This window comes from Pseudorca crassidens, chromosome 3 (genome assembly GCF_039906515.1).
Source record: "Pseudorca crassidens isolate mPseCra1 chromosome 3, mPseCra1.hap1, whole genome shotgun sequence".
Classification (NCBI taxonomy): Eukaryota; Metazoa; Chordata; class Mammalia; order Artiodactyla; family Delphinidae; genus Pseudorca; species Pseudorca crassidens.
This window is the reverse complement of record NC_090298.1, coordinates 160,061,608-160,084,804: the sequence shown is the minus strand read 5'-3', so window position 1 is coordinate 160,084,804 and position 23,197 is coordinate 160,061,608. Positions and strand designations below refer to the sequence as shown.

General features: G+C 58.2%; 4 protein-coding genes across 4 annotated transcripts in view; 1 reads left to right on the top strand and 3 right to left on the bottom strand.

The window, feature by feature from the left end:
- Window positions 1-2,050: 2,050 nt before the first annotated feature.
- On the top strand, window positions 2,051-12,587 carry NR2F6 (nuclear receptor subfamily 2 group F member 6). The gene is made up of 4 exons (XM_067733143.1): window positions 2,051-3,024; window positions 6,856-6,950; window positions 9,946-10,530; window positions 11,862-12,587. Exons 1-4 carry the CDS (start codon window positions 2,738-2,740, stop codon window positions 12,134-12,136), a joined length of 1,242 nt encoding a protein of 413 aa, XP_067589244.1. The 5' UTR covers window positions 2,051-2,737; the 3' UTR covers window positions 12,137-12,587.
- Window positions 12,588-14,660: 2,073 nt separating this feature from the next.
- OCEL1 (occludin/ELL domain containing 1) lies at window positions 14,661-16,918 on the bottom strand. Its single transcript, XM_067733142.1, is given in 7 exon segments — window positions 14,661-15,065; window positions 15,310-15,363; window positions 15,595-15,760; window positions 15,974-16,173; window positions 16,296-16,472; window positions 16,833-16,868; window positions 16,871-16,918. Coding segments are annotated over 7 exon segments (789 nt in total). The 5' UTR covers window positions 16,904-16,918; the 3' UTR covers window positions 14,661-14,942.
- A 2,222-nt stretch (window positions 16,919-19,140) lies between these two features.
- USE1 (unconventional SNARE in the ER 1) lies at window positions 19,141-22,390 on the bottom strand. Its single transcript, XM_067733141.1, has 8 exons — window positions 22,233-22,390; window positions 21,872-21,921; window positions 21,650-21,728; window positions 21,409-21,561; window positions 20,657-20,669; window positions 20,192-20,219; window positions 19,586-19,760; window positions 19,141-19,342 (listed from the first exon to the last, which is right to left on the bottom strand). Exons 1-8 carry the CDS (start codon window positions 22,371-22,373, stop codon window positions 19,160-19,162), a joined length of 822 nt encoding a protein of 273 aa, XP_067589242.1. The 5' UTR covers window positions 22,374-22,390; the 3' UTR covers window positions 19,141-19,159.
- Window positions 22,391-22,450: 60 nt separating this feature from the next.
- Window positions 22,451-23,197, bottom strand: part of MYO9B (myosin IXB) — a 90,987-nt gene continuing 90,240 nt past the window's right edge. Inside the window, exon 42 of the mRNA XM_067733139.1 lies at window positions 22,451-22,587. Within this exon, the coding sequence (XP_067589240.1) occupies window positions 22,559-22,587 (29 nt within the window). The 3' untranslated portion in view covers window positions 22,451-22,558. The remainder of the gene's footprint in view (window positions 22,588-23,197) is intronic.

Below are 23,197 nucleotides of genomic sequence, written 5' to 3'. Positions count from 1 at the left end.
GGGTCAGGGGGGCGGGGCAGGACTTCGACCCTCCCCCGGAGGGCCCAGGGTGTCAGGGCGGTGGAGCTACTGGGAGGGGGCGGGGCGGCGGCCGAAGGGTTCGACCAATCCGAGGTTCTGGGATCTGCTGCAGACCTCGCAGTCTCCAACCGGTCCCCAGACCGCCACTTAGGAGCCCCCTTCCTGCAGACTTGTGGCCCTCAAACCCCAGTTCCTTGCTTCCTCCCTTCTCCAGCCCCCCTCTGACTCCTTTCCTTGAGGCTTCTCTCCCTTACAAGTCTCCCTCTCTCATCTCTTCTCTGAGACACCCACCTCCATGTCTCCCCCCACCCCATCAAGGATCCTAGAAAGTCCAGATCAGGGACCTAGGACTCCCGTCCTCACCTCAAAACCCATCCAGCACCCCCATGTTCCCCGGCACCCCCAGAACCAAAGGGTCCTCTCTAACCATCCAGGCCCACCTCCCCTAGAGTGGCTTACAGGGCAGAGAACTCCACTCTAGTCAGACCCATGGAAAGTCCTTGCTCGTGTCTAACCCTAGTCCTTCTTGCTTTCTGTACTTGTTAAAACCTCCCCCACCTCACACCCAGCCAGACCCTCCCCAGAAGGCCCAGAGGCCCAGGGCTGGGCATCTATTGCCTGGCTTCTCCAGAACCTTGGTATCGTCTTAAATGCTGCATAATCTCCAAGCATCTCCTGCCCTAGTCACGGAGGGTGCCCCCTCAGATGTCATCTGGAGAGGGTAATGGCTTTTCCCAAGGACGCTTCCTGAGAGACGAGGGTGTAGGAGCTGGTGGGGGCAGAGGGCACTGCTCTCCTGCCTACAGCCTCAGAGGCCCTGCCACGTGCCCTGGTGTCCAGCTCAGCCCAGGACAGGGCGGGAGATAAGGCCGGGTGCCCGGACCTGCAGGACTCCAAGGTGAAAAGTCACTGCAGGAAGGGCTTTTCCAGCCGGTTAAATGTTAACAGGCCCCGAAACAGAGGCCCAGGTTTCTTTGCCCAGGGCGGCTGGGGTGGCATACAAAGAGTGCTTAATATATGCAATATATGCTGGCTGCCCCACAGCCCGGGGTCTTGTGTGTGTGTGTGTGTGTGTGTGTGTGTGTGTGTGTGTGTGTGACGTGGAGGCAGAACGGCAACTGGGAGGCTCTGGGGAGCCTGGAAGACACATCTGTAGTCCAGCCGGCCCCCGGCCAAGCCCTTTCTGTGAAGCACAGAAAGAAAAGGAAATTAAAGGGGAAAGGGGCAGGCCCCGCAGGGGTGGTGGGAATTCCTGTCGCCTCCAGCCTCGCTGGGCGGGTGGGCGCACTGCCCAAAGAGGCCTGAAATTCTGGCGAAGGCCACCCCCCACCCCACCCCCGCCCCCGACCTCGCGCCCCCGCCGGCCGCAGACCACAACATCCCTTCCCCCCGGAGATTCCGAGCACCAGGTGTTAGCCCAAGCAGAGAAAGGGTGGGGTGGGGGTCGGACGCGGAGACTTTCTGGAAGAGGAAGCAAACACAATCCATCATGCAACTGTGCAAAGAAATGCCCCAGGGGGGGTGTGTGTGTGTGTGTGTGTGTGTGTGTGTATTGCGCAGGGGCGTGCCCCCCGGGTGCAACCGGCCCCCCATTATTGCTTCTGCCGGGAATGCAGGGGGGTGGTGTCGAGGGGCGCCTCGAGGGCGGCTGAGCTACACAACGTCCAAGGCCGGAGGTGGAGGGGAGGGCCTTAGAGAGACATCTTGGCGAGGCTGCGGAAGGGCAGAGGGCAGCACTGGCCCAGGCTCCCGCCGCGGCCCGGCGGGGGTTAAGGCTGGAGCTGGGCGAGGGCGGGGGTGGGAGTGGAGTGGGAGAGGGAGGGAGAGGGAGGAGGGTCTGGCCGTGCGGCCCCGCGCTCCGCCCTCGCCCCTCCCGCCGGCCTGGGCGCCGGGCGCCGCGCACGGCCACCCATGTCCTTATAAGGGCGGCCGTCGCCGGGGCAACGAGCGCCCGCCCCCAGCCCGCGGCGCGCGCCCCTGCCCCCGCCCCCACCCCCCGCCCGCCCCGCGAATGGAACGTTGTGTGTCAAACCGGCCGCAGCGCGAGGCCGGCGCGCGGGGTCGGCGGCGGCGAGAGCGAGGCTCGGGCCCAGGCACAGGCCCAGGCCGGGCGGGCGCGGCCGCAGCGGGGGCGGCAGCTCGGGAAGCGCCTGCCCGCGGCCCTGCAGGCCCCGAACGGCCACCGGGGGACCTGGGGGACTCAGGGGGCGCGGTGACCGGCCCCGGCGCGCGCCCGCCGCCCCTCCCCCCCGCCGCGGGCGGCCGAGCAACTTGCGGCCAAACTTTCCCCCCGGCCTCCCGCACTCGGATGGCAGCCCGCTAAGTTGGCCGCAGCCCTCGGCCGAGCGGCGGCCAGGCCAGAGGGCTCCCCCTGCGCAGCCTGGGCCGGGCCATGGCCCGAGCTCCCCCGCCGGGGCCCCAGGGCGGCGGGGCGCGAGTCCCCGGGGCCCCCGGCCAGCACCTCTAGCGCGCCCCCCCGGCCCCGGGCCTGGCCCCGCGCTCGCGTGGGAAAGTTGGCCTGGAACCGGCCCGACCTGTTCCTCCCGGGCGCGCGGACCGGCCGCAGGAAGTTGCTGCAAAACTTTTTTGGGGGGTGCAGCCGGGTGCCCCCGGCGCGCCGGGGCCGGATGCGCGCCGGGTAGGGTCCCCCGGGTCGAGAGGGGTGCCCCGAGGGAAGAGCGCGGAGGGGGCGCCCCGGCCCTGCTGCCCTGGGGCTATGGCCATGGTGACCGGCGGCTGGGGCGGCCCCGGTGGCGGCGGCGGCGACACGAACGGCGTGGATAAGGCGGGCGGCTACCCGCGCGCGGCGGAGGAAGACTCGGCCTCACCCCCCGGCGCCGCCAGCGACGCTGAGCAAGGCGACGAGGAGCGGCCGGGGCTGCAGGTGGACTGCGTGGTGTGCGGGGACAAGTCGAGCGGCAAGCACTACGGCGTCTTCACCTGCGAGGGCTGCAAGAGCTTCTTCAAGCGGAGCATCCGCCGCAACCTAAGCTACACCTGCCGGTGAGCCCCCTATCAGCGCACCGCCGCCGGGCACCCGGCCCCGCTGTGGGCCGGGCCTCTGACCTGCTCGGTCACCTTGGGCCTGGCGCTGACCTTCCCTGGGTCTCCACTTCCCGTCTGAGATAGGGGCACAGATCCTTTTTCCCCTCTCCATTACATTCTTGGGATTGTGTATACTGACGGCGCTGTATCGATGCAGGTCCCCCCTTCAGGTGGTCCCTTGCGGCATCCGCCCTAGTTACTTGCTCCCCCTTCCTCCCTTCCTTTTCTCCGGACAGGGGTCAGCTCCGCGCGGGGAGGGGTTGTGGTGCTGTCAGGGGTGGGTCCCTGACCCCAGGGCATTCCTTCTCTTGGGAATCTCGGCGCGTGGGGTACCCCGCGGGAATCAAACGTGGAACTTGGACTGTGGGGCTTACAGTGTCCAGGGGCCATTGTCTGCGGCCGCGCGGATCGATACGGCGCGCCCTTGGGGTCAAATATCACTTCCAATGTCGCTCTGACCACCGAGGCTGCGGCGGGAGCGAAACTGGGGTGGCACAGGGCAGCCTTCTTCGCGTGGGGGCCCCTGCTGTGGGGTTGGGCCTGCTCACCGGGGGAACCCCCGCCCCCCCCTCACCCCAGCCCTGGCTCACCCTGGGCTTTGGGTCACCGGAAACTCCTGCTCGAGGTCCGGGTGGGTGGCGGGATTTGACCGCATCTTGGCTGCTCGCTCCCCCACCCCCACCCCCACCCAGGAGTTGGTGCAGAGCTGGGCTCCTGGAAAATCCCTGAAACTTTGGTCCGCTCTGAGACAGGGTGGGCATGAATGTTTCCAAGAAGCAGCCCTGGACTGTCCTAGGTTGGAGTCCCCGCTGACAGGGTGTGGCCGTGCTAGCTTCTCTCCTTAGTTCTGGGGCATTAGGTGTGGGGGGAGAAGCCGCTGGCATTGAGTGTCCAGGCCAGGGCTCCCTTTCCCACCACTCTTTGGTGAGCCTCCTTTTGCTCCATTGACAAGCCCCTACTCTGCATCCTCCAGGAACATGCTTGGGCTCTGTAGAGCCAGTTTGGAGAGTCCCATTTTCCAGATGGGCAAAACCGAGGCCCAGAACGCTCTTGGTGCCTGCCCTGGGTCACCCGGGGAGAGACCCTGCTCCACTTGGGGCTTAGCAAGGGGAACTGTGGGGTTGGGAAGAGAGGGGCAGCTGAGTCTGGGTCAGGGTGTCCCCAGCGAGAGCTGCTGGTGGAGGGCTTGTTGGCAAGGCCACTGGGCGGAGCCCCAGGCACCTGAAGCAGGAGTTTGGCCCCAGGTCCAGCCTGTCTGGGGTGGCTGTGTGTGTGGGGGAGCTGGCTTAACTCTCTTCTCCAGTGCTAACTGGGCCACCAGACTTTGGCCTCATTTTTGCTGCTGGAATAGCTGCCTGCTCTCTGGCCAGGTCTTTAGGGAGGGCAGAGGAGGGGCTCAGGTAGTTTTGGGGTCCCAGAGGCTCCCTGAGAGTGGGAGCAGGGAGCACCAAGGTCGGGGAGAAGGGCCATGGTTTGGGGCTGGCAGGTTCTTCAGAAGGTCTCTGCTGTGTGACCTGGTGAAGTCACTGCTTCTCTCTGAGCCTCAGATTGATTCAGCAAAGTCCCCTCAGGGCCTGGCCTGGGTGATTTGATGCCAGCCCCCTAGAAAAGACCCTAGCTCCAAGCCCAGCCCTCTCCCAGTTTGGGGGAGACACAGGTGTCCCCAGCTTGTGCGGTGTGGGTTGGGCCAGAGGGAGGGATGGTCTGCGGTCCCAGGAGGGAACAAGGGGCTCTGCCTAAGGGTCAGAGAGGAAGGCCACCGGAGGTGGGCCTTGAAACATGAGGGGTTTAGCAGATAGAAGCAGAGGGCACTCCTGCAGAGTGTAGCTACAGCAAACACTCAGTGGCAGGTTTGGGGGAGCAGTGATGTAAGATGAGACCACCCAGGCATAGGAGAAGTTAGAGGTGAGTGGGTCTGAAATGCTGGACTGAGGTCAGTGGGGAGCCATGAAGGGTGTGTGAGCAAGACAGGGCTATGATCCAATTGGACTGGAAGCCAGAGCCCAGGGAGGAGGCTGAATTGGACTGTGGGGTTCGGCGAAGCATGTGCTCTTTAGGTGGGATGACAGGTAGAACTTACTGTTTCCTCATCTGGAGGGACAGAAGCTCTGTCCTGACTCTACAGCTGGGGAAGTTGAGGCAGAAGGCTCAGGGCCTCTCCTGAGGTCTGAGGGCCCTGAGCCAGGCTCCTGCCTGCCTGCCTGCCCCAGGCCTGGCTGTTTCCACGCGGCTGCCCAGGACCCTCCCACTGCATGCCTGCTGGGCTTTGTTCTGGTTCTGCCTGAGCTCCCTTTGCCCTAGTAAGGCCTCTTCCTGGGGGCTCAGGCTGGTGGGACACAGGGGCCTGGGCTCAGAGGCTGGCGCTGCAGGACACAGAGGCCTTGCAGAGCCTCAGCTCTCCTAAATCTGCCACTGGGACTCGCAGCTGGGGCTTGGGTCTTGATGCCCTCCCCCCACGCCCCCAATTTCTCCAGAATGAGTGCATTCCATGTAGAATTGGCCTCTGGCCTCCCATTTTCAGATGAGGAAACCAAGGCTCAGTGGAGAAGTCACAGCCCAAAGATCAGGGCTGGGTGTCTGCAGTTGAGATGTGTTTGATTTTTAACTTCATTAAGTGTTTGTTTTACTTTGTGACTGTCTCTAGGTACCCTCTTGGTGCCCAGCTGGGACTCCAGGGTGTCTGCCCCAAGCCTGGGCCTCAAAAGGCCCTGAGCCCAGGGTGGAGAGAGATAGGGAGGGAGCACAGGGGCAGGGGCCGGGGAAAAGGTGCTGGGGACATTTGAAGAACAAAGGCCTGAACCTTCCTGCTAGGGACTGACCCTGGATGGGAACTCATTGCCTCACAGGGCGGGGCCACCTGTCCCATCCCTGGAAGAGGCAACAACAATCCCTGAGGGCCACCCAGAGGAAGCTTCTTGGACTCAGTTAGGAATTGGACGTTCTTGCCAGAGAAGGGGTTTGGGATCTTAAAGGGGTACAGGAGTTCATTTGTTCATTCACTCATTCGTTCGTTCATCGTTTGTTCGTGGTGGCCTTGTGTAGGGCAGTAATGCTGGGGCTCCACAGTCCTGTGACCCCCTAGAGGACTGGCCTGGCTCCTAGTCTCTTAGTCAACTCACAAAGCCTTGCTCCCTGACCATGTTCCTTCTCTGCTCTCACATTGCCCTTGGGACAAAGAACCTGACCCTTGGCCTGACAGTGACCAAGTAAAGTGAAACTATTTAGGCCTTCATATTTTGGCATTTCCAACCTTTTGCCCTTTTTGCCCACTCTGCCTGGAACTGCCTCTGTTTCCCTGGGGAATTTCTGATCATCCTTCAAAACCCAGTTCCAGGGCTTCCCTGGTGGCGCAGTGGTTGAGAGTCTGCCTGCCAATGCAGGGGACACGGGTTTGTGCCCCGGTCCGGGAAGATCCCACATGCTGCGGAGCGGCTGGGCCCGTGAGCCACGGCCGCTGAGCCTGCGCGTCCGGAGCCTGTGCTCCGCAACGGGAGAGGGCACAACAGTGAGAGGCCCACGTATTGCAAAAAACAAAAAAAAACAAAAAAACAAAAACCCAGTTCCAACATATTCACTCTGGTGTGCTCTTCATCTGTGGCACTCACCCGAATTGTCCTTTCCTCTTTGCAGGCCTAGCCTCTGTGCCACTTTGGGGCCACTTGCCCAGCCGAGGTTGGTGGGGGGCTGGTGGTTCTCAGGGGCAGCCTTTAAAGGTGTCTCCCAAGGTGGCTCCAGGGGCAGGATGTGGGTGTCACGGTAACCCCCATGGTGACCTCTGCATGCCCACAGGTCGAACCGTGACTGCCAGATTGACCAGCATCACCGGAACCAGTGCCAGTACTGCCGCCTCAAGAAGTGTTTCCGGGTGGGCATGAGGAAGGAGGGTGAGTACCTGCTGGGGTGGTGCAGGCAGGGGATGAACAAATGGCCTGCCCTTTACTCCTTCTTTTGGGGTCTGGGAGCTATGGAGGGCGGGGTCTGGTGCCTGCTAACCTCGTTACCACCAATGATCCTGAGATCCCGTGGGCCTGGGTTTGGCCCTGGGCTGGAGGAATCCAATTATCCATGGCTGTCTGGTGGCTGCTGCAGAACTGGGATGCAAGGGACTCCCTGACTCCGGCCCATTTTAGAATTGTTCTTCCCCCACCCTCCCCAGGCCCCACCCCGGCCTCAGAGGCAGGTTCCCTGGCCCTGATACCCTGGTGACCCCCCTGCCCTCTAGCCAGGCTACCGCTTTCTGAACAAGGATGTATTTTTTTATTTGATTTGCTTTCCCTCCACCCTCCACCCTCCACCCCCTGCCTTGTGTTTGCCCAAGGCAGGAACTCACCTGACTAAGGCAAAGGGCAGCTTACCTTTCCGCCTGACCGGGGCACTGGGAGCCAGAGGGAGGCCCAGCCTCTTGTCCTTGCCCTGGGGACTTGGGTGGATACACGCGGGGCAGCTGGGTCTAGAACTCCACCAAGCACTCTTAGAATTCAAGTGGAACTCAGAGACTTGTACATGGGTGTCTGGGCTTGGGAGCAGAATCTGGCCCATTTCAGTGGTGGCCCCTGTGCTGGGCTTCATGTCTCTGCCTGGACTCTCATGAGCCAGGCCAGCAGTTCTTCCCTGCATCTAACCTGAGTCTCTCCTGCTCTAAAGATGGTTTCTCCTCTGCTGGGCCTCTGTGGGAGAAGCTGGGACAGCTGCTCAGACTCTTTCTCTTAAGACCGTCTCGTCACTCCCTTTGGTCATTTTAAGTGTGGGGGTGACTGTCTCTCCGCCCCCCCCCCCCCGCCAACCTGGATTTTACCTCCACTTGTTGATCTGACCTAAACTCCTGATATACATCTTATCAGGGCTTCAGATCTGTAAAGTCTCGGGGTGGAAATAATAATCTCAGGTCATGCCCCAAGCACAGCCCTATCTCAGGGCCTTTGCACAGGTTGTTCCCTCTGCCTGGAACGCTTGCCCAGTCACCTGCATGGCTTCCTCCCTTGCCTCCTTTAAGATTTGCTCAAACAACACCTCCTCAGAGAAGCCCTCCTGATTACCCTTCGCCATCCCCTCTTTATTTCAGGCCATCTATCTTGCTTTATAATTTACTTGTTCCTCTATCAGGATGTTCTCCTCAAGGTCAGAGACTTTTGTCTGTCTTGGTTTTTGACATATCCCCAGTGCCTAGACCAGCCCCGAAACCCATAAGGTGCTTAATAAATGTTTCTTGGCTTGAGTTACTATCCATTTAGCTCTTACTAAGTGCCAAATGCTATTCTAAGCAAGTTAGATACATTCTCATGTAAATTCAGTGATTGGTCTCATCATCATCACCATTTTTATTATCAACTGCATTTTTTATAAATGGGAAGACAGCACAGAGAGCAATAGAACTGTGGTTGGGATTTGAACCCACAGTCCTGGCTGAATGAGGAGGAAGAGCTGGGGAAAGGGGTTCTCAGGAAGCGGGAACAGCAGGTGCAAAAGGCCCTAAGGTGGAAACGTGGCTGGATGGTGGAAGAATGGTGGGGGTGGGGTTTAGAACCAAGTGGGCCCGGGATTGACTGGGATTCACTCTCTCTCGGGCCTCATCTGGCTACACTCATTTGACAGATGATTCTGAGACTTCGAAATCACATGGAGCAAGGCTTGAATCCAAGCCCCTGTTTCCCTGATCAGCTCTGCTAGCCCCTGGCTCCCACTTGCATCCCCCTCCCCATCTGCTTCGTGGTGGGTTGACCAGAAGTTCATGGAGGTGGTGAGACAGGGCATTCCACCTCATTAAAACTCATTAATTAGTCTCTGCCTGGCACCCAGCCCAGTCAGCCCCTCCGCCCCTCCCTCTGTGGCACAGGCCAGGCTGGCATGCAGCCACCTCTCCCCTCTTTGCACCTCAGCTTCCCTCTTCTCACCAACCTGATCACTGGGGGCACTGGCCAAGGCCAGCAATTGGTCCTCCCCGCTCATAGGCAAGGTTACTGATGGAATCACATGTTTACTGAGCACTTGCTACTGGCCAGGACTCCACTCTTAGCACTGAGGTCACTGCAGAGACCCAGAGAGATGAGACCTGCTCTAGGGGGCCATGACCTGGAGGGTGGGGCTGGGAGGTCTCTCCATAGGAGAGATCAGTGCTCAGCCCATACTGATCACTTGTTTTAGGGGTAGGCTGGCCATGTGCCCCAAGTCCTAGGGAAGGTGATCGCTCCCTGGACCCATTCTCAGGTCTTGGACCCCTATGATTGACAGATGAGGACATGATTGACAGGTTTACTCTCCCTGGCTGCGGAGGAGAGCTCACACAGTCCAGTAGGAGGGGGCCAGGTGTGAATTAAATTAGCCCTCACCCAGTGGTCCCATTCCCACCTGGGAAGGTTCCCCCTGTCCCAGGGTCATGGCCCTTCTCTGAAGGAAGTAGGAGTTGGATGGTGGCTGGACATGGACTCAGGCTGAGGGCACAGGGCAGAGCAGGGTGGGGCATGCAAGACCTTGGCCTCTGTCATCCCAACAAGCTTTGTGCCCATGAGGTGGGGATTGGGGGTCCAGGGAAGGGCTGAGCTGGGGGGCTTGGAGGGGAGGGGGCTGAGTGACCCTTTGATAACTTTATCTCCTCCCCTTATTCCTCCCTACTTGGCCCCCCGCCCACTCTCTCCGGGTACCCACCTTCCGCCTCCTTCCTTCCCCCCCCCACTCCCTTTTCCTCACACCCCACTCACCCCTCTCTGGTTTCCCGTATTCCTCAATCCCCCTTCCTATCCCATTTTCGTCACTCCCTCTCTCCCATCTCCTGATTCCACCCCTCCCTTCTCCCCTCCTCCCTCTCCTGTCCCTCCCTCATTTCCTGCGGGGCTGGCTATCTCCCCTCTTCCCCGCCCCCCCATCTCCATCTCCCCCTCGCAGCGGTGCAGCGCGGCCGCATTCCGCACTCGCTGCCTGGCGCCGTGGCAGCCTCCTCGGGCAGCCCCCCGGGCTCTGCGCTGGCGGCGGCCGGCGGAGACCTCTTCCCGGGGCAGCCGGTGTCGGAGCTGATCGCGCAGCTGCTGCGCGCCGAGCCCTACCCTGCGGCGGCTGGGCGCTTCGGCGCGGGCGCAGCGGGCGCGTTCGGCGCAGGGGGCGGCGCAGCGGGCGCGGTGCTGGGCATCGACAACGTGTGCGAGCTGGCTGCGCGGCTGCTCTTCAGCACCGTGGAGTGGGCGCGCCACGCGCCCTTCTTCCCCGAGCTGCCGGTGGCTGACCAGGTGGCGCTGCTGCGCCTCAGCTGGAGCGAGCTCTTCGTGCTGAACGCGGCGCAGGCAGCGCTGCCCCTGCACACGGCGCCGCTGCTGGCCGCCGCCGGCCTGCACGCTGCACCCATGGCCGCCGAGCGCGCCGTGGCCTTCATGGACCAGGTGCGCGCCTTCCAGGAGCAGGTGGACAAGCTGGGCCGCCTGCAGGTCGACTCGGCGGAGTACGGCTGCCTCAAGGCCATCGCACTCTTCACGCCTGGTGAGATGACCTGAAATGGGGGGCTCTGAGGCCGTGGGAGGGGTGGGAGGGAGGGGTGCGACCTAGATCCTGACCCTGGCCCCGGCCGCCTTAGCCCTTCACTCCCTGATCCACAGCTAGCCAGACTTGTGTCCCTGAAAGCGCCTTGAGCGTTGATGGGGGACAGTGGAGGAGGTGATGCGGGCGGTGTGACACCCTGATGGCCCCACCCCCGATCCCAGGTCTCCCTAAGAACTTCGATCCCTGTTCGGACCCGTGACTCACGGCCCCACAGCCTCTCCCTGATTCCCAGGCTCCCTGAGACCCCCCATCCTTCACCCCCTCATCAAGGTACTCATCGTGCTCAGTGGGCACTGACAGCAGAATGACAAGTGGGGGGACGCGGGAGGAGAGGTCCCCCCACCTGGTTCTGGCCCTCATTCCCTGATCTCTGTTGTCCTCCCCAAACCCTCTGACCCTCATCTGCTAATTCAGGGTTCTCTTCTTGTTACTGACCACTTATGGAGAGCTGCCAGGCAGGGGTGCCTTGACACCTGGTTCTGGCTTCCCCTGGGCTCTCCACTCCCAGATTCCTGGGGCCCCTAGACCTCTGACCCAGGGCTCCCAACCTGCCCCCTGACCCGCCTCCAGGGGCCACCCCTCGCTGAGCTGGAGAGGGTAGGGGGTGTGGCTTGGAGCCCCTCCCACCGAGGGGCGGGACTCCGAGCGGAGCCGTGTGCTTCCTTAGGTGTCTTTGGTAACCGTCCAGCAGCCAAAGCCCTGCTTTATTCCAGGGAGTGGCGCAGCTGGCTCTGCGCTCTGGAAGGAGGCCCCACTAGGTGTCTCCTTGGGGCCAGGGATGCGGGAACCAGACACAGGCTACTCCGGGAGGTGGCTTTCATCCAATAAATATGGCTTTGCCCCTCCTTATTTCCCCAGGAGACTTTCTCTGCCCCCATTCATGGGGCTGTCATCTTCACTCACATCGCAGGCCCCTCTGGGGTGTCTGAATACCCCCTCTAGGCTTTGCTTTCCTCCCCAAGTCCCCTCCCCAGCCTCTTCTTCCCCTTGAGCTTGATTAGAACTTGTCTCCCTGCTAAATGCTTTAGTCAGGGCCCCTCCACCCTTGAGACATCACCGCCTGCACCCCTGTGCCATCGTCCTTGGATGAAGCCACCTTAATATTTCTTGAGGACCAACACTGCCATTTGTGACCTAGGCCCCCATCTCCCACCTCCTGAGTGCCCTCGTTCTGTATCAACAGCCCTGAGTGGTGCCCCCGCTCCCCCGTCAGCCCTGGGGTCCTGTGTCCTCCCGCCACCTCCTCTTCTGACCTTTCCCTTGTCTCCCAGATGCCTGTGGCCTCTCAGACCCAGCGCACGTGGAGAGCCTGCAGGAGAAGGCCCAGGTGGCCCTCACTGAGTATGTGCGGGCCCAGTACCCATCACAGCCCCAGCGCTTTGGGCGCCTGCTGCTGCGGCTCCCTGCCCTGCGTGCCGTCCCCGCCTCCCTCATCTCCCAGCTGTTCTTCATGCGCCTGGTGGGCAAGACACCCATTGAGACGCTGATCCGAGACATGCTGCTGTCGGGAAGTACCTTCAACTGGCCCTACGGCTCGGGCCAGTGACTGGACAGGGCCGGGTCTGCAGACCTCCAGGGACACATGCTCAAGCCTCCAGTGGGGGCCCCCAGGCAGAGGACCCCGGCTTCCCTCCTCAGACTCCTGTTTTTTAAAGACTGTGAAATGTTTGTGTTTTTTGTTTTCTAAGTGATCATGAAACCAAAAAAGACTGTCTAGGCTCCAGCCAAGTCTTCCCCAGAAGCCCTGGTCAAGATGAGGGGCGAGACTGAGGGTCCACTCCCAGGGCAGCCGTGTCCCTTGGTGCCCCAAGCATGAACTCATGGTGCAGTGGCTTCTCTGGTGTGATGGACAAAGTCCTGGCATCTGGACTGGAGGGGCAGCTGCACCCGGGCAGGGGTAGCGTGTACCAGGCGGATCCTCTGGACACGTAATCCACGTTGGACACTACATGATGGATGAATTAAGGCCAATAATAAAGAAGTTTCCTACCTGCACAGCCTCTGTCATCTTTGTGAGGGGAGGGTGGCACGGAGGGCGCCCTACCATGGCTACCCACTCCCAGCCATCTGGAACACCCACAACCTAACAACAGCCCTACTTTCTGTTTCTGTTGGACAGTTTTGTGGGGGATCTGCAGCTGGGGGCAGGAAGGGGGGCCCGAGGTCAGCCAGTGAGTCTGTAAGAGTTGAGCTTAGCAGATGGCTCAGGTTTGAATTCAGATTCTGGCTTAGGAGGGTGAGCCTCATAGATTAACATGAGCCTTAGACCAAACACTTGTTTCTTTTCTTGGCCGTGCCACACGGCTTGCGGGATCTTAGTTCCCTGACCAGGTATTGAACCCGGGACCCACAGCAGTGAAAGTGCCGAGTTCTAACCACTGGACTGCCAGGGAATTCCCTTTATTGTTTTCTTTGGTCGGCCCTTAATCATCTGGGCCCCAGTATCCTCGGGAGAAACATCTGGGGCTAGTTTTGTCACATGATCTCAGCCCAGACAGAACCCTCCATTTCCCTGGCCACAGCGACTGCTTTAGGGAGGGCACGTGGCCCAGAGCTGGCCAATGAGATTCAATGGCAGGGTTGGGAATTCGGAGGATATCATTAAAGCAAAGCAGAGCCAAAAGAGAAAGACCAATTTCCCTGCGTCAAGCCATACCTGAAACCCTCGGGTGTTTAAGTTCCATGAGCCCAGACTTCCCCTTTTGTGCCTGAGCCAGTTTGAATTTGGTTTCTTCTCACATGTAACTAAAAAAAACTCCTGTTTTGAAAATTGGCACTTGGAAGGTGAGGACCTCTAAGGACAGACTTTGAAATGAGGACTTGAGTTTATGTGCAGTGATGCAGCACCAGGGAGCTTGCCACCCTGTCCTCGGAAGTCTGTGGCTCAGCTCTGTGGTGGGAAAGGCACCTATGGAATGTATTGCCAGGACTGTGGCTCTAGGGGATGGCTAGAAAGGGCCCAGATCGTGGTGGTGGGTGGCATCTGTTGATCCTGACAGGTCTTGTCAGGCAAAGACAAGCCCTTTATCAGAGATGCCCCTTTGAAAACAGTGAGCAAAGAACTCAGGTCTCACCCTGCAGGCTAGGCCAGTGCTCAGCCCTAAGGCAGTCCCAGTCCCCCAGAATGCTCTCCACTGGCACCCCAGGCTCCCCCATGTCTGTCTCGGAGGAGGTCTGGGAAGGCAGGGAGGAAGGAACGAGGGTCTTTTGGGTGTGCCCTGTTCCCGGAAGGGGACTGAGGTGGGAATGGGAGGGAGAGGCTACTGGGCTCTCCCATTGGTGGCTGGGCTGGTTTCTAATCGGTAGGTCTTTTGTGAGCTGTACTGTGCATAAGTGAATGTCTGTCCATTCCAGTTGGCCTGGACAGCAATGCCCCATTTCTCAGATTCACAGAACATCTGTGGACTGACCAAGACCATGGTATCTGTCCTGCTTCCAGTCGGCCAGAGACTTGGATGCCTGTCCAGGCCTGTCTGCTGAACTCCTACTTCTCCTACAAAACCCTACCCATATGGCCTCTTTGGCAGGAAGACATCTTGAGCCTCCCTGGTTGTTAGGACTCTGCTGTCCGGGTCCAGCCCTCTGTCATTGCTCTGTCACACTGGGCTCTCTTGAGGACATGGGTTTCTTGAGGATCAGTCCTGGGACTGAGGCCTCTCTGTGACCCAGTGGCTGGCACTGCCTTCCCTGCCCACAGTCTTCCTGACTGTCCCTTTTCCCTGTGACTCCCCTGGGAGGCCAAGACTCAAAGTAGCTGCTGGGCCACCATCACAGGGCCCCACACAGAGCCTGGTGCTACCTGTGTCCCATCCACTCTACCCAGGGCCTGGCATGCAGTGGACATCAGGGGACCCTCCTGGCCAAGGAGGTGATGCTAGATGTCAGCCCCTCTGCTTCCCACTTGAAGGCTCTTAGAGGAGAGGGAGCGCCCCCAGACAGACTAGGGTTCACAGCTCACCCAGAGACCCTGGACAAGTCCCTTTCTCATAACCTTAATTTTTTTCTTCTGGAAAAACAATTTTTTGGTGACAACGAGTGAAATCAGGAGTTTCAAGCAGCTGTACACAGTCGGTATTTAATAAGTGTTTATTCCACTGGGATGAAGAGCAGGACCTCTTCCAGGGGATGGGCTGAGATCTGGGATCTCTCTGGGGGTCCTGGAGGAGGTCCTGAGAAGCCTTCCTGGAGGAGGGACCATCAGATCTCAGCCTCAAGGGCGAAGGCATCTGAAATCAGGGACGGCTACCCCAGGCGGGGCAATAGCAAGAGCTAAGGCCAGGAGGTAGGAAGAGAAGCAAGGGCAGGGTGGCACCCCGACTCCAATGTTTCCCTCTGCCTGTTTGCCAGGACACTCAGAAGTACACAGAGCCCTCGCTGTCTCCCTGGTCATCGAATTTCTGGATCTGAGTCTTGAGGTGCCTTAGTTTGCCCTTCAGGTAGTGGCAGCGAGCCTGCTTGTCCAGGAAGCTGGGGTCCTGAGCAGGGCAAGATCCAGGTAAGTCCTTGTGGCAGTCTGGCCTATGGCTCTCAAGCTGCTTGACCTTTTGCATTTTCCTCTCTGAGCCTCAGTTTTCTTTCCTTGAAACTGGGCAGGCACAAGTGTCCCAGCCTCCTGGGAGTGTGTGTGTGTGTGTGTGTGTGTGTGTGTGTGTGTGTGTGTGTGTGTATGTGTAGGGGGGTGCAAAGGACAGGCTGTAGGATTCAAGAGGCATGACTCACCAACTGCTTCTTCTCAAATTCCCTCCAGACACGGGCAGCAACATGGGCCTCCTTCTGCCAAAGGAGAAGGAAGGGGGTGCTCAGGGAACACAGGACCCAAGGAGGGATGGGGAAACTGAGGCTCAGACAAAGTGGACCTTGTCAAGGGCTGATCTTGGCCTATGTGCTGTGGTACCTGCCCAGCCTGGAGGAGGAAGAGGCCCAGAGATCTGAGCCCAGTGGGTTTCCGGAGGCCTGGGCTACCTGGAAGGGTTGTAGGATGGGGGTTTCCACCTGGGTGCTAACCTGGCTTCGGGGTGGGGGCAGTGAGTTCAGCAGGGCCTCCAGCTGCTGGAGCTTTGCCTGTGCAGAGCCCACCTCCTGCTGAAGCTCCAAGAACTCTGGGTACTGGTCCTGGAACACTGCAGCATAGCGGCTCCGATCCTTCTCGTTGCTCACTGGTGGATACTTACTACCAGGTTGACAGGGGGTCAGAGTATGAGTGTAAAGAATTCCTCTCTTTTCCCCAATCAGTGTAATTTTTCTTTGTCCATGTTGGGTTCCTAGCCCCAAATGCCCTTTTTCTCTGTTTACTATTTGGTAAACTCTTATTCACTTGTCAAAGCCCCAGGCTCAGTGCTCCTTCCATGTTCCCAGAAGTCAGGAACCACAGGGGGGCACTCACAGCTCATAGTCAGGCACGGGGTGGGGCCTAGGCCCATGTCCCCCGGGGACGGCTCTAACAGACTTCTTGGAGCCCAGGAGGGTCCGGGAGGGCAGCTCATCCTCAAATATAATCTTCTTGGGCCTTGTCCCGTGTGCTCCGGGCTGAGGCTGGCACAGAGGGCGGGGCGCGCTGGGTTCGAGGCCTCCAGGCACCAGTCGCTGCAGATGCCGCAGGAATCACGGTTTGGAGTTAACGAGGGTCAGCCGGGATCCATTATACAGGGGGGAATGTATCCTTTGCCTAGGCTCAGCCTGGGGACATTCCTCCCATTCAGACTCACCGGGGGACCAGGGCCAGGAGGGCGGGTTTGCAAGTTCCCCCGGGAGCCGCGGGTCTGCGGGGCCTCCCGGGTGGGCATTGGCTTCGGGGTGGTGCCGCTCGGGCGTCCCCGCACCGGTGGGCGGGCCCTGCGGGAGGAGTCGTGGCCCGCGCGTGGCGGGGGTGGTCGGCGGGCGGACTGTGGACACAGGAGGAGGATGCGATTGGAGGAGGGTAAGGTGGGAGGACTCACGGGGAAGCTGCTCACGGAACGGCCAATTCTCCATCAGCGGCGCGTTCTCCAGCTCCGCCCTCATTTGCATAGACGCACGCCATTGGCCTTCAGAGATCCCCAGACCCTGCCGCCCAGTGCGTAACCCGAAAGAGCGCTCTGAACCGTTACGTCACCACGCAGCCCAGGATTGGCTCGCGTTAACCCCTGCGCGGTCGCAACCTCTGCCGCAGGGGTATGTGGAGCCCGTGGACACCGCCCCCGAGAAGACCCCCGGGATCTCCGGCCCGGCAGCGGGCCGCAAGAACCACTCCCTCCCGGGGTCACCTGTCCCAGCGTATGGGGCTCCGAGTCTGGGTCCGCTCCCGAAGAGAGGCGCTCGAGTCCGTGTAGTGCATTAACTACAGGCTGGACTCAACTGGCTGGGTCGCTCCGCAGGTCGGGGGCGGGGCTGGCGGCAAGGGGGCGGGGTTTGGCGAACCTGAAAGTGGAACCGCACCCTTGCCCAGAGTCCAACAGAGACCTCTACCTGTTGTGTGTTTGGGGCTGGTGACCCACCCTTTCCGACCCTCAGTTTATGTCTGAAAAACTGGTGGTTTTGGAGAACTTGTATTTATCTATTTACTCAGCGGTTATATGTATTTTTTCCAGCGGTTATATTTTAAAAATATTTCTTTAAATAATTATTGGAGGCATGTTTAGAAAATTCAGATAGAAAAGAGGCGCAGGGCAAAGTGAATTTCTCACCCACCCTTGTCTCCAGAGGCAGCAGTTAATTGTGTCTCCTTACAGAGAGATTCTAATTCAATGACACATTTTCCTCACTACAGACAATACTGTAGAAAAAAGATTCAAGTGCACATTTCTTTGGCCGATTGTGGAGGATTATGTGGAACTCCTAGAAGTGGAATTGCCCAGAATTGCCCGGGCAAAAGGGACCTGTGTATTTTAATTTGGAAAAATACTGTCAAGTTTTTCCTCAGTGAGGTTGTGCCATTGATGCTCTAATCAGCTGGTTTTCCCACAACCTTTGCAACCTCAATGGTATCAGTTTCCTGTAAGTGTATTTTCAAAGTTTTAAATCTTGCCTAATCTAATATGGTGTGTGAAAAAATTCAGAAACCATTTGTATTTCTTTTCCTATTTCCTGCAAGTCTTTTTTTTTTCTTTCTTTTTGATTTTTAGGAGCTTTCTGTATATCAAGGATGTTAATTTAACCAGATAGTGTATCTTTTACTATTATAAATGGGATCTTCCAATATATTTTGCAGCTATTTTTTTTGCATATAGTAAACTAATTTAAATATTCATTAAGTCCCTTGCTGGTTTACTAAATTCTTTTATTGAAATAGCTTTTTGTTAGTTTGCTTGGATAGTTTATATAGACAGTTGCATTATCTACCAATAATTTTACCTCTTTTCTCATTTTAAAATTTCATTTCTTTTTCTTGTCTAGTTTCATTGACTAGCATCTCCAGACAATATTAAATCAAGTGAGGGGGTGGGTGGACCGTGGGCATCCCCCCATCCCCACCTCACTTTCTTCACTTTGATGGCAAAACTTCGAGTATTTGCCCGTTAAACTCAACACTGCCTTTGGCTTGAGGTTTTTCAGTTCAATGAGGAAAACATCCATCTATTCCTTATTTTTAATTAAGAGACTTTGAGTAATGGATGCTGTGAACAGTACAAAGTACCATTTCACCCTTTGATTTTTGTTTCCTGGTGCATTAATGTGGCCACTAATGCTTCCTAATAATGAACCATCCCTGAGTCACAAGCACGAGCCTCCTTCTTATGATCTAGTTTTTAAAAGTTGCCACTAGAGCTTTCAGAAAAGCTTTAAAAACTGCCACTAGAGTTTTTAAAAGCTCTTCCTGGTGGTTTTGGGGGTGGGGTCCACATGGGCAACTCCATGAATGTCATGCTCCCATGGTTTGGGACAGACACCTCCTGTCCACTCTTCCTTCCCAAGCTCCCTCAGTCACCCCCGACAGACTTTGCCAATGACATCTGGAGTGGGGGTAAGCAGAGCCCAGGACCCACAATTCCCCTGGACTCGTGCTCAATAATCCCTTCCAGGGTCCCAACTCCAATGCCCACCCAGTTCTTGTCTGAAGTGATCAGACTATGACCTGGGCAGGGCAGGGTCTCCACTGATTCTCATGTGTTTGCTGAATGACTATGTGAAGCATCTGCAATGTCCTAAGATCTTAGGCTGTGGCAGTGGGTGGGCTAAGCCTTGTCTCTGAATTATCACCTTCAATCCCAAGGAAGGCCCAGCACTGACACCCCTCCTCCAAGCTGGCCTCCACGCATGGCCCCACTCCTCCCCCACCCTCCAGACCTTACTCTGACCCCACAGGTATGTGTTTGACTCTGGCTCTATCAGATTGGGAGCTCGTGGGGCCTCTAGGGGCACTGCCTTGTCCAGTGTGAGGTAGGTACCAGGGGGGAACGGGAGGTAGGTTTGCTGAGGCACTATCCTCCTCCCCCGCCCCCCCCAGCCTGACATCCTTCCTCCCCTGTTCATGTGCTCTCTGTGGCTCTCAGGGGCACCAAGGGCCTTCCCATCAAGTTGCCCACCCCAAAGGTTCCCCTGGACAGGGGTGGAGGGCAGAGAGAGGACAGGTGAGGCGGGCCAGGCCAGGTCTTTATTTGAGTTTGGGCATGATACGGATGAAGAGGATCATGCCGATGAAGATGAAGCAGACGATGATAAGCATGGCCCAGAGCAGCCAGTTGACTGACTTCTGTGTGTGCTGCTCCAGCCGCTCAGATTCTGTCTTCAGCTTCTCCAGGTTCTGGTCGGCCATCTTGAGTGAGTGCGACAGGGTCTGAGAGTGAGGTGGGGAGAATGTCAACAGGACTGGGTCCAAGTGTGGCCTCTTCCTACTGCACTGGAGCAAATCTACACCTCTTGGCCCTTGCCAGTGCTGTTTCCTCTGCTGGGAATGCCATTTTTGCCTTCTGCCAAACTCCTATTCATCCATTGAAGCCCCAGCCATAGAGACCTTCTGCTGGGAAGCCTTCTCTGACGCCCCAGGGCAGAAGCTTTAGAGTTCCCAGAGTCCTCATACCTGGTTGTCCTTCTTGATGACACTTTGGGCAGCCAGTGTGTGGGTCTTGAGGCTCCGTGCCAGGCCTAGCATCTCCTCCGCCAGCTTCTCCTGGAGGTTCTGGTGTCGCTGCAGGACGAGGTCTAGCTCGGCTGCTGACTGCTTCTCATCCCCTGGCCTGGGCCCTGCGACCCCACTGACCCCACAGATGGATAGACAGGTGGGTAGGAGGGGTGGTGGGGGGAGGAGGGAAGAAACGAACATGTTCTCAAGGAACCCAGAGGTTGTGGTTCCAGCCACTGCCCTGCTTGGGGCTGTTTCCCCTTTTTTGCCTTGGTTTCTGGGAAGAGCATCCTCAGAAGTGGCCTTTGATTGGTGGTTTATTTTTTTAATTTTAATTTAATTTTAATTTAAATTTTTGGCCACGCTGCACATCTTGTGGGATCTTAGTTCCCTGACCAGGGATTGAACCCGGGCCCTTGGCAGTGAGAGCATGGAGTCCTAACCGCTGGACTGCTGGGGAATTCCCTGATTGGTGGTTTAGATGCTTCGTGGTGACGCTTTAGTGGCCCAAGGTCTGTCCAACTCCCCTGCCCCCAATGCTGCCCAAGGGCTGAAGATACTCACATTCTCTTCCTCACATCCAGTTCAGGCTCTGGAAGCAAAACAGGCCAAGCAGGAAGAAGGAGAGAATTGGTTTGTTGTTTTCCAGCTTCCTGACCACTGCCTGGGATGTGTCTGCTACTCATAATGCCATTTCTCATCTTGTCTGCTCCCCAGTGGGCGGGCTCCTGATCAGGCTTCAGAGTATTCCCTTCTAGGAAGTTTTCCTCATTTGGGCTCCCCCAGGTCCCAAGTCCTTCCCTCTAGCCAGCCTTGGCCCCTTGGGCTGGGAGTGTCCAACTTTGTTTCCTCTGGGGGCCGCTCCTCTGTCCTAGCACCGCTTCCAAGCATAACCCGGTAATGCCCCTGGACACACTCTCCCTGGGCTGTGGAAGACCCTGTGGGAGCCAGGTTAGGCGTGAGGTGTGGGGCAGCAAGGACACATGTCTGTCCCAGGCCTTGAGTCCTGTTCTGCTCAGGATGACTCACCTTCACTAGAGTCCTGTGGGAAAAAAGGAGAGGCACGAAGTCACCCACCTTGCCATGCCCCCAGACCTGTTCTGTTCTCTCTGCTCCCAGAAACTCCCCACCCTCAGTCAGGACCCTGGACAAGTCCTGTGCCCTCTGAGCCTCAGTTTTCTCATCTTTTTTTTTTGGCGGTACGCGGGCCTCTCACTGTTGTGGCCTCTCCTGTTGAGGAGCACAGGCTCTGGATGTGCAGGCTCAGCGGCCATGGCTCACGGGCCCAGCCGCTCCGTGGCATGTGGGATCTTCCCGGACCGGGGCACGAACCCGTGTCCCCTGCATCGGCAGGCGGACTCTCAACCACTGCGCCACCAGGGAAGCCCAGTTTTCTCATCTTTAAACTGAAAACAATAGCTCATATTTTGCAGGGTTTAGCTGATCCACATAAAGTGCTCATAGAGGCATTTGTCATCCTATTTTACAGATGAAAAAACTCATCTGTGTGTGGTGAGGCAGGGGCCAAACCTTACTCTGGCCAACTCTGGGGCTTAAGCAGAGATGTGCCATTTTTGCCTTGAACCAAAACTCTTATTCATCTAGCAAAGCCCTGGCTGCAGTGCCTCTCTGTTGGGAAGCTTTCTCTGATGGTCCAGGGCAGAGTCTGTTGGGCCCCCTAGGATCCCTGCACCTGACAGTATTTGTTGTTCTGGCCATCCCCAGGCACTGAACTCCTGTCCCCAACCAAAGCTTCCCAGGGACCAGGGAGGGAGCCCTACCGTTCCTAGCAGCTCACTCCGCATCTCACTGGTGTACCGTGCCCGTGACTGTAGGTGTACTGTCTTCGTGGCAGGTACCCGTTCCCTGGCTGTAGTTGGTACTCGGCCAGGGGCCAGGAACTGGTTGGCTAGTGCCTTCTCTGAGGAGGAGGTCTGCAGAAGAGGGCAGAGGGGTCACCAGAGGGGCAGGTCCCAGATGAGCATGATGAAGGCTGAGGAGACAGAGGTGCCCCTTACTCACTAGCTTCTCTGCCTGCAGCATCCCCTTCAGAAAATCTACCTTGCGAGAATATTCATTGATCACCTCGGAGGCCGGTTTGCTGGAAGGGGAAAAGAGGAAACAGAAAACCTGCCCACTGTCCCCAGTTCAGGGAAGGGTCTTAGCAGGGAGGGACTGGAGACCAGGGATTCCGGACTCTACTCCCTGCCCCGGATTTGAACACTTGTGGCCGCCTGCACTCACCTCGCCTGTGCCTTCAGGGCCTGCAGCATGTCCTCGAGGGCTCCCACATACTGGGGACGAAAAGTGGGGTGTCAGCCCAGTGCCCCCCACCACCGTCGGGCTCAAAGGGATTAAAGCCACCAAGGGGCGGGGCCAGGTCGGGGGCGGGGCTGGAACGGGAGGAGCCAAGTATCAAGGAGGCGGGACCAGCTGGGCCCCAGGGAGGAGGCGGGGGAGCAGCGCAAACGGACGTGGCGGAGCCAACCGGAAGCGGCGTGGCCTCATTGGCTGGCGGGGTGGGGGAGTCGGGCCCGGTGGCCTCCGGCTGCGGGGACCACCCTCCGGGATTCGGGCTGTACGCGGACACACCGGCTTCCCTCACCTTTTCTAGACGCCACTCGTCCGGGTCCCGCTTCTCCGCTGCCATCGCCTCACAGCGGCACAACAGCCGCACCAGGTTCAGCTCCAGCCTCGACGCTGCCATCACCACCCAGCGGTTACCCGCCTCTTCCGCCGGCGCCATCTTAAGAGATGGCGGAAGTGTCTTTCATTGGCCTCCTTCCGGGCGGAAGTTCCCGGTTTGCGCTCTCATTCTTATTTGGGGCTCTCTCGTTCTTGTTTGGGCGTTTGCTCTTTCAGTCTTGTCTTGTTTCAATTAGAGGCGCCATCCAGTCCGTATTTACTCAGGACTCAATCGCTTGCTTATCCTCACGAGCATCTTAACCCTTCCGGAAGGGCTGAAAGGGTCGAGTCCTTCGTTTCAGGCCCACGTGCAACGCGTGACATGCTCATTACTTACCCCCTGCTCAAAATTCCTCCCCCGCTCCCCACTCCTTTCTGGGTTCTTCCCACACTGAGCTCTTCCGCATCCAGGTAGCCTGGGGGAGATTCTCCTGGGGGAGAGGCTCTGACCTGGGATTTAGGAATCCGAGACTTAACGGGCTATGATTTACAAACTTTTGCAGCTGTGATATCCCGTCCCAGCCCTGACTCTGACTCCACCTCCCACCGTGGCCTTCTACGAATTTCTTAAGTTTTTCTGGACCTGTCTCCTCCCTTGGGAAACCGGCAGTGTGGCAGTGACATGGGCTAAACCTGGGAGTGAGAGGTCACCCCCAATGCCCAGACCCCCATGGACAGAACCCCCCCACTTTGTCCCCAGGAAGCCAAGGCCCCTCGTTCGAGTCCTCCCTCCTGGAGTGGACAGGGTGAGGATGGGGGCTTCACAGGGACTGAAGCCTGGCATGCAGCCCTTAACCATCTCCCCATCTTTCAGGTCACCTGTGTCCAGGTCACACCGGTGGGCCTGGTGCCCTGTAACGTACCATGGATGAGACCAAACTCAGG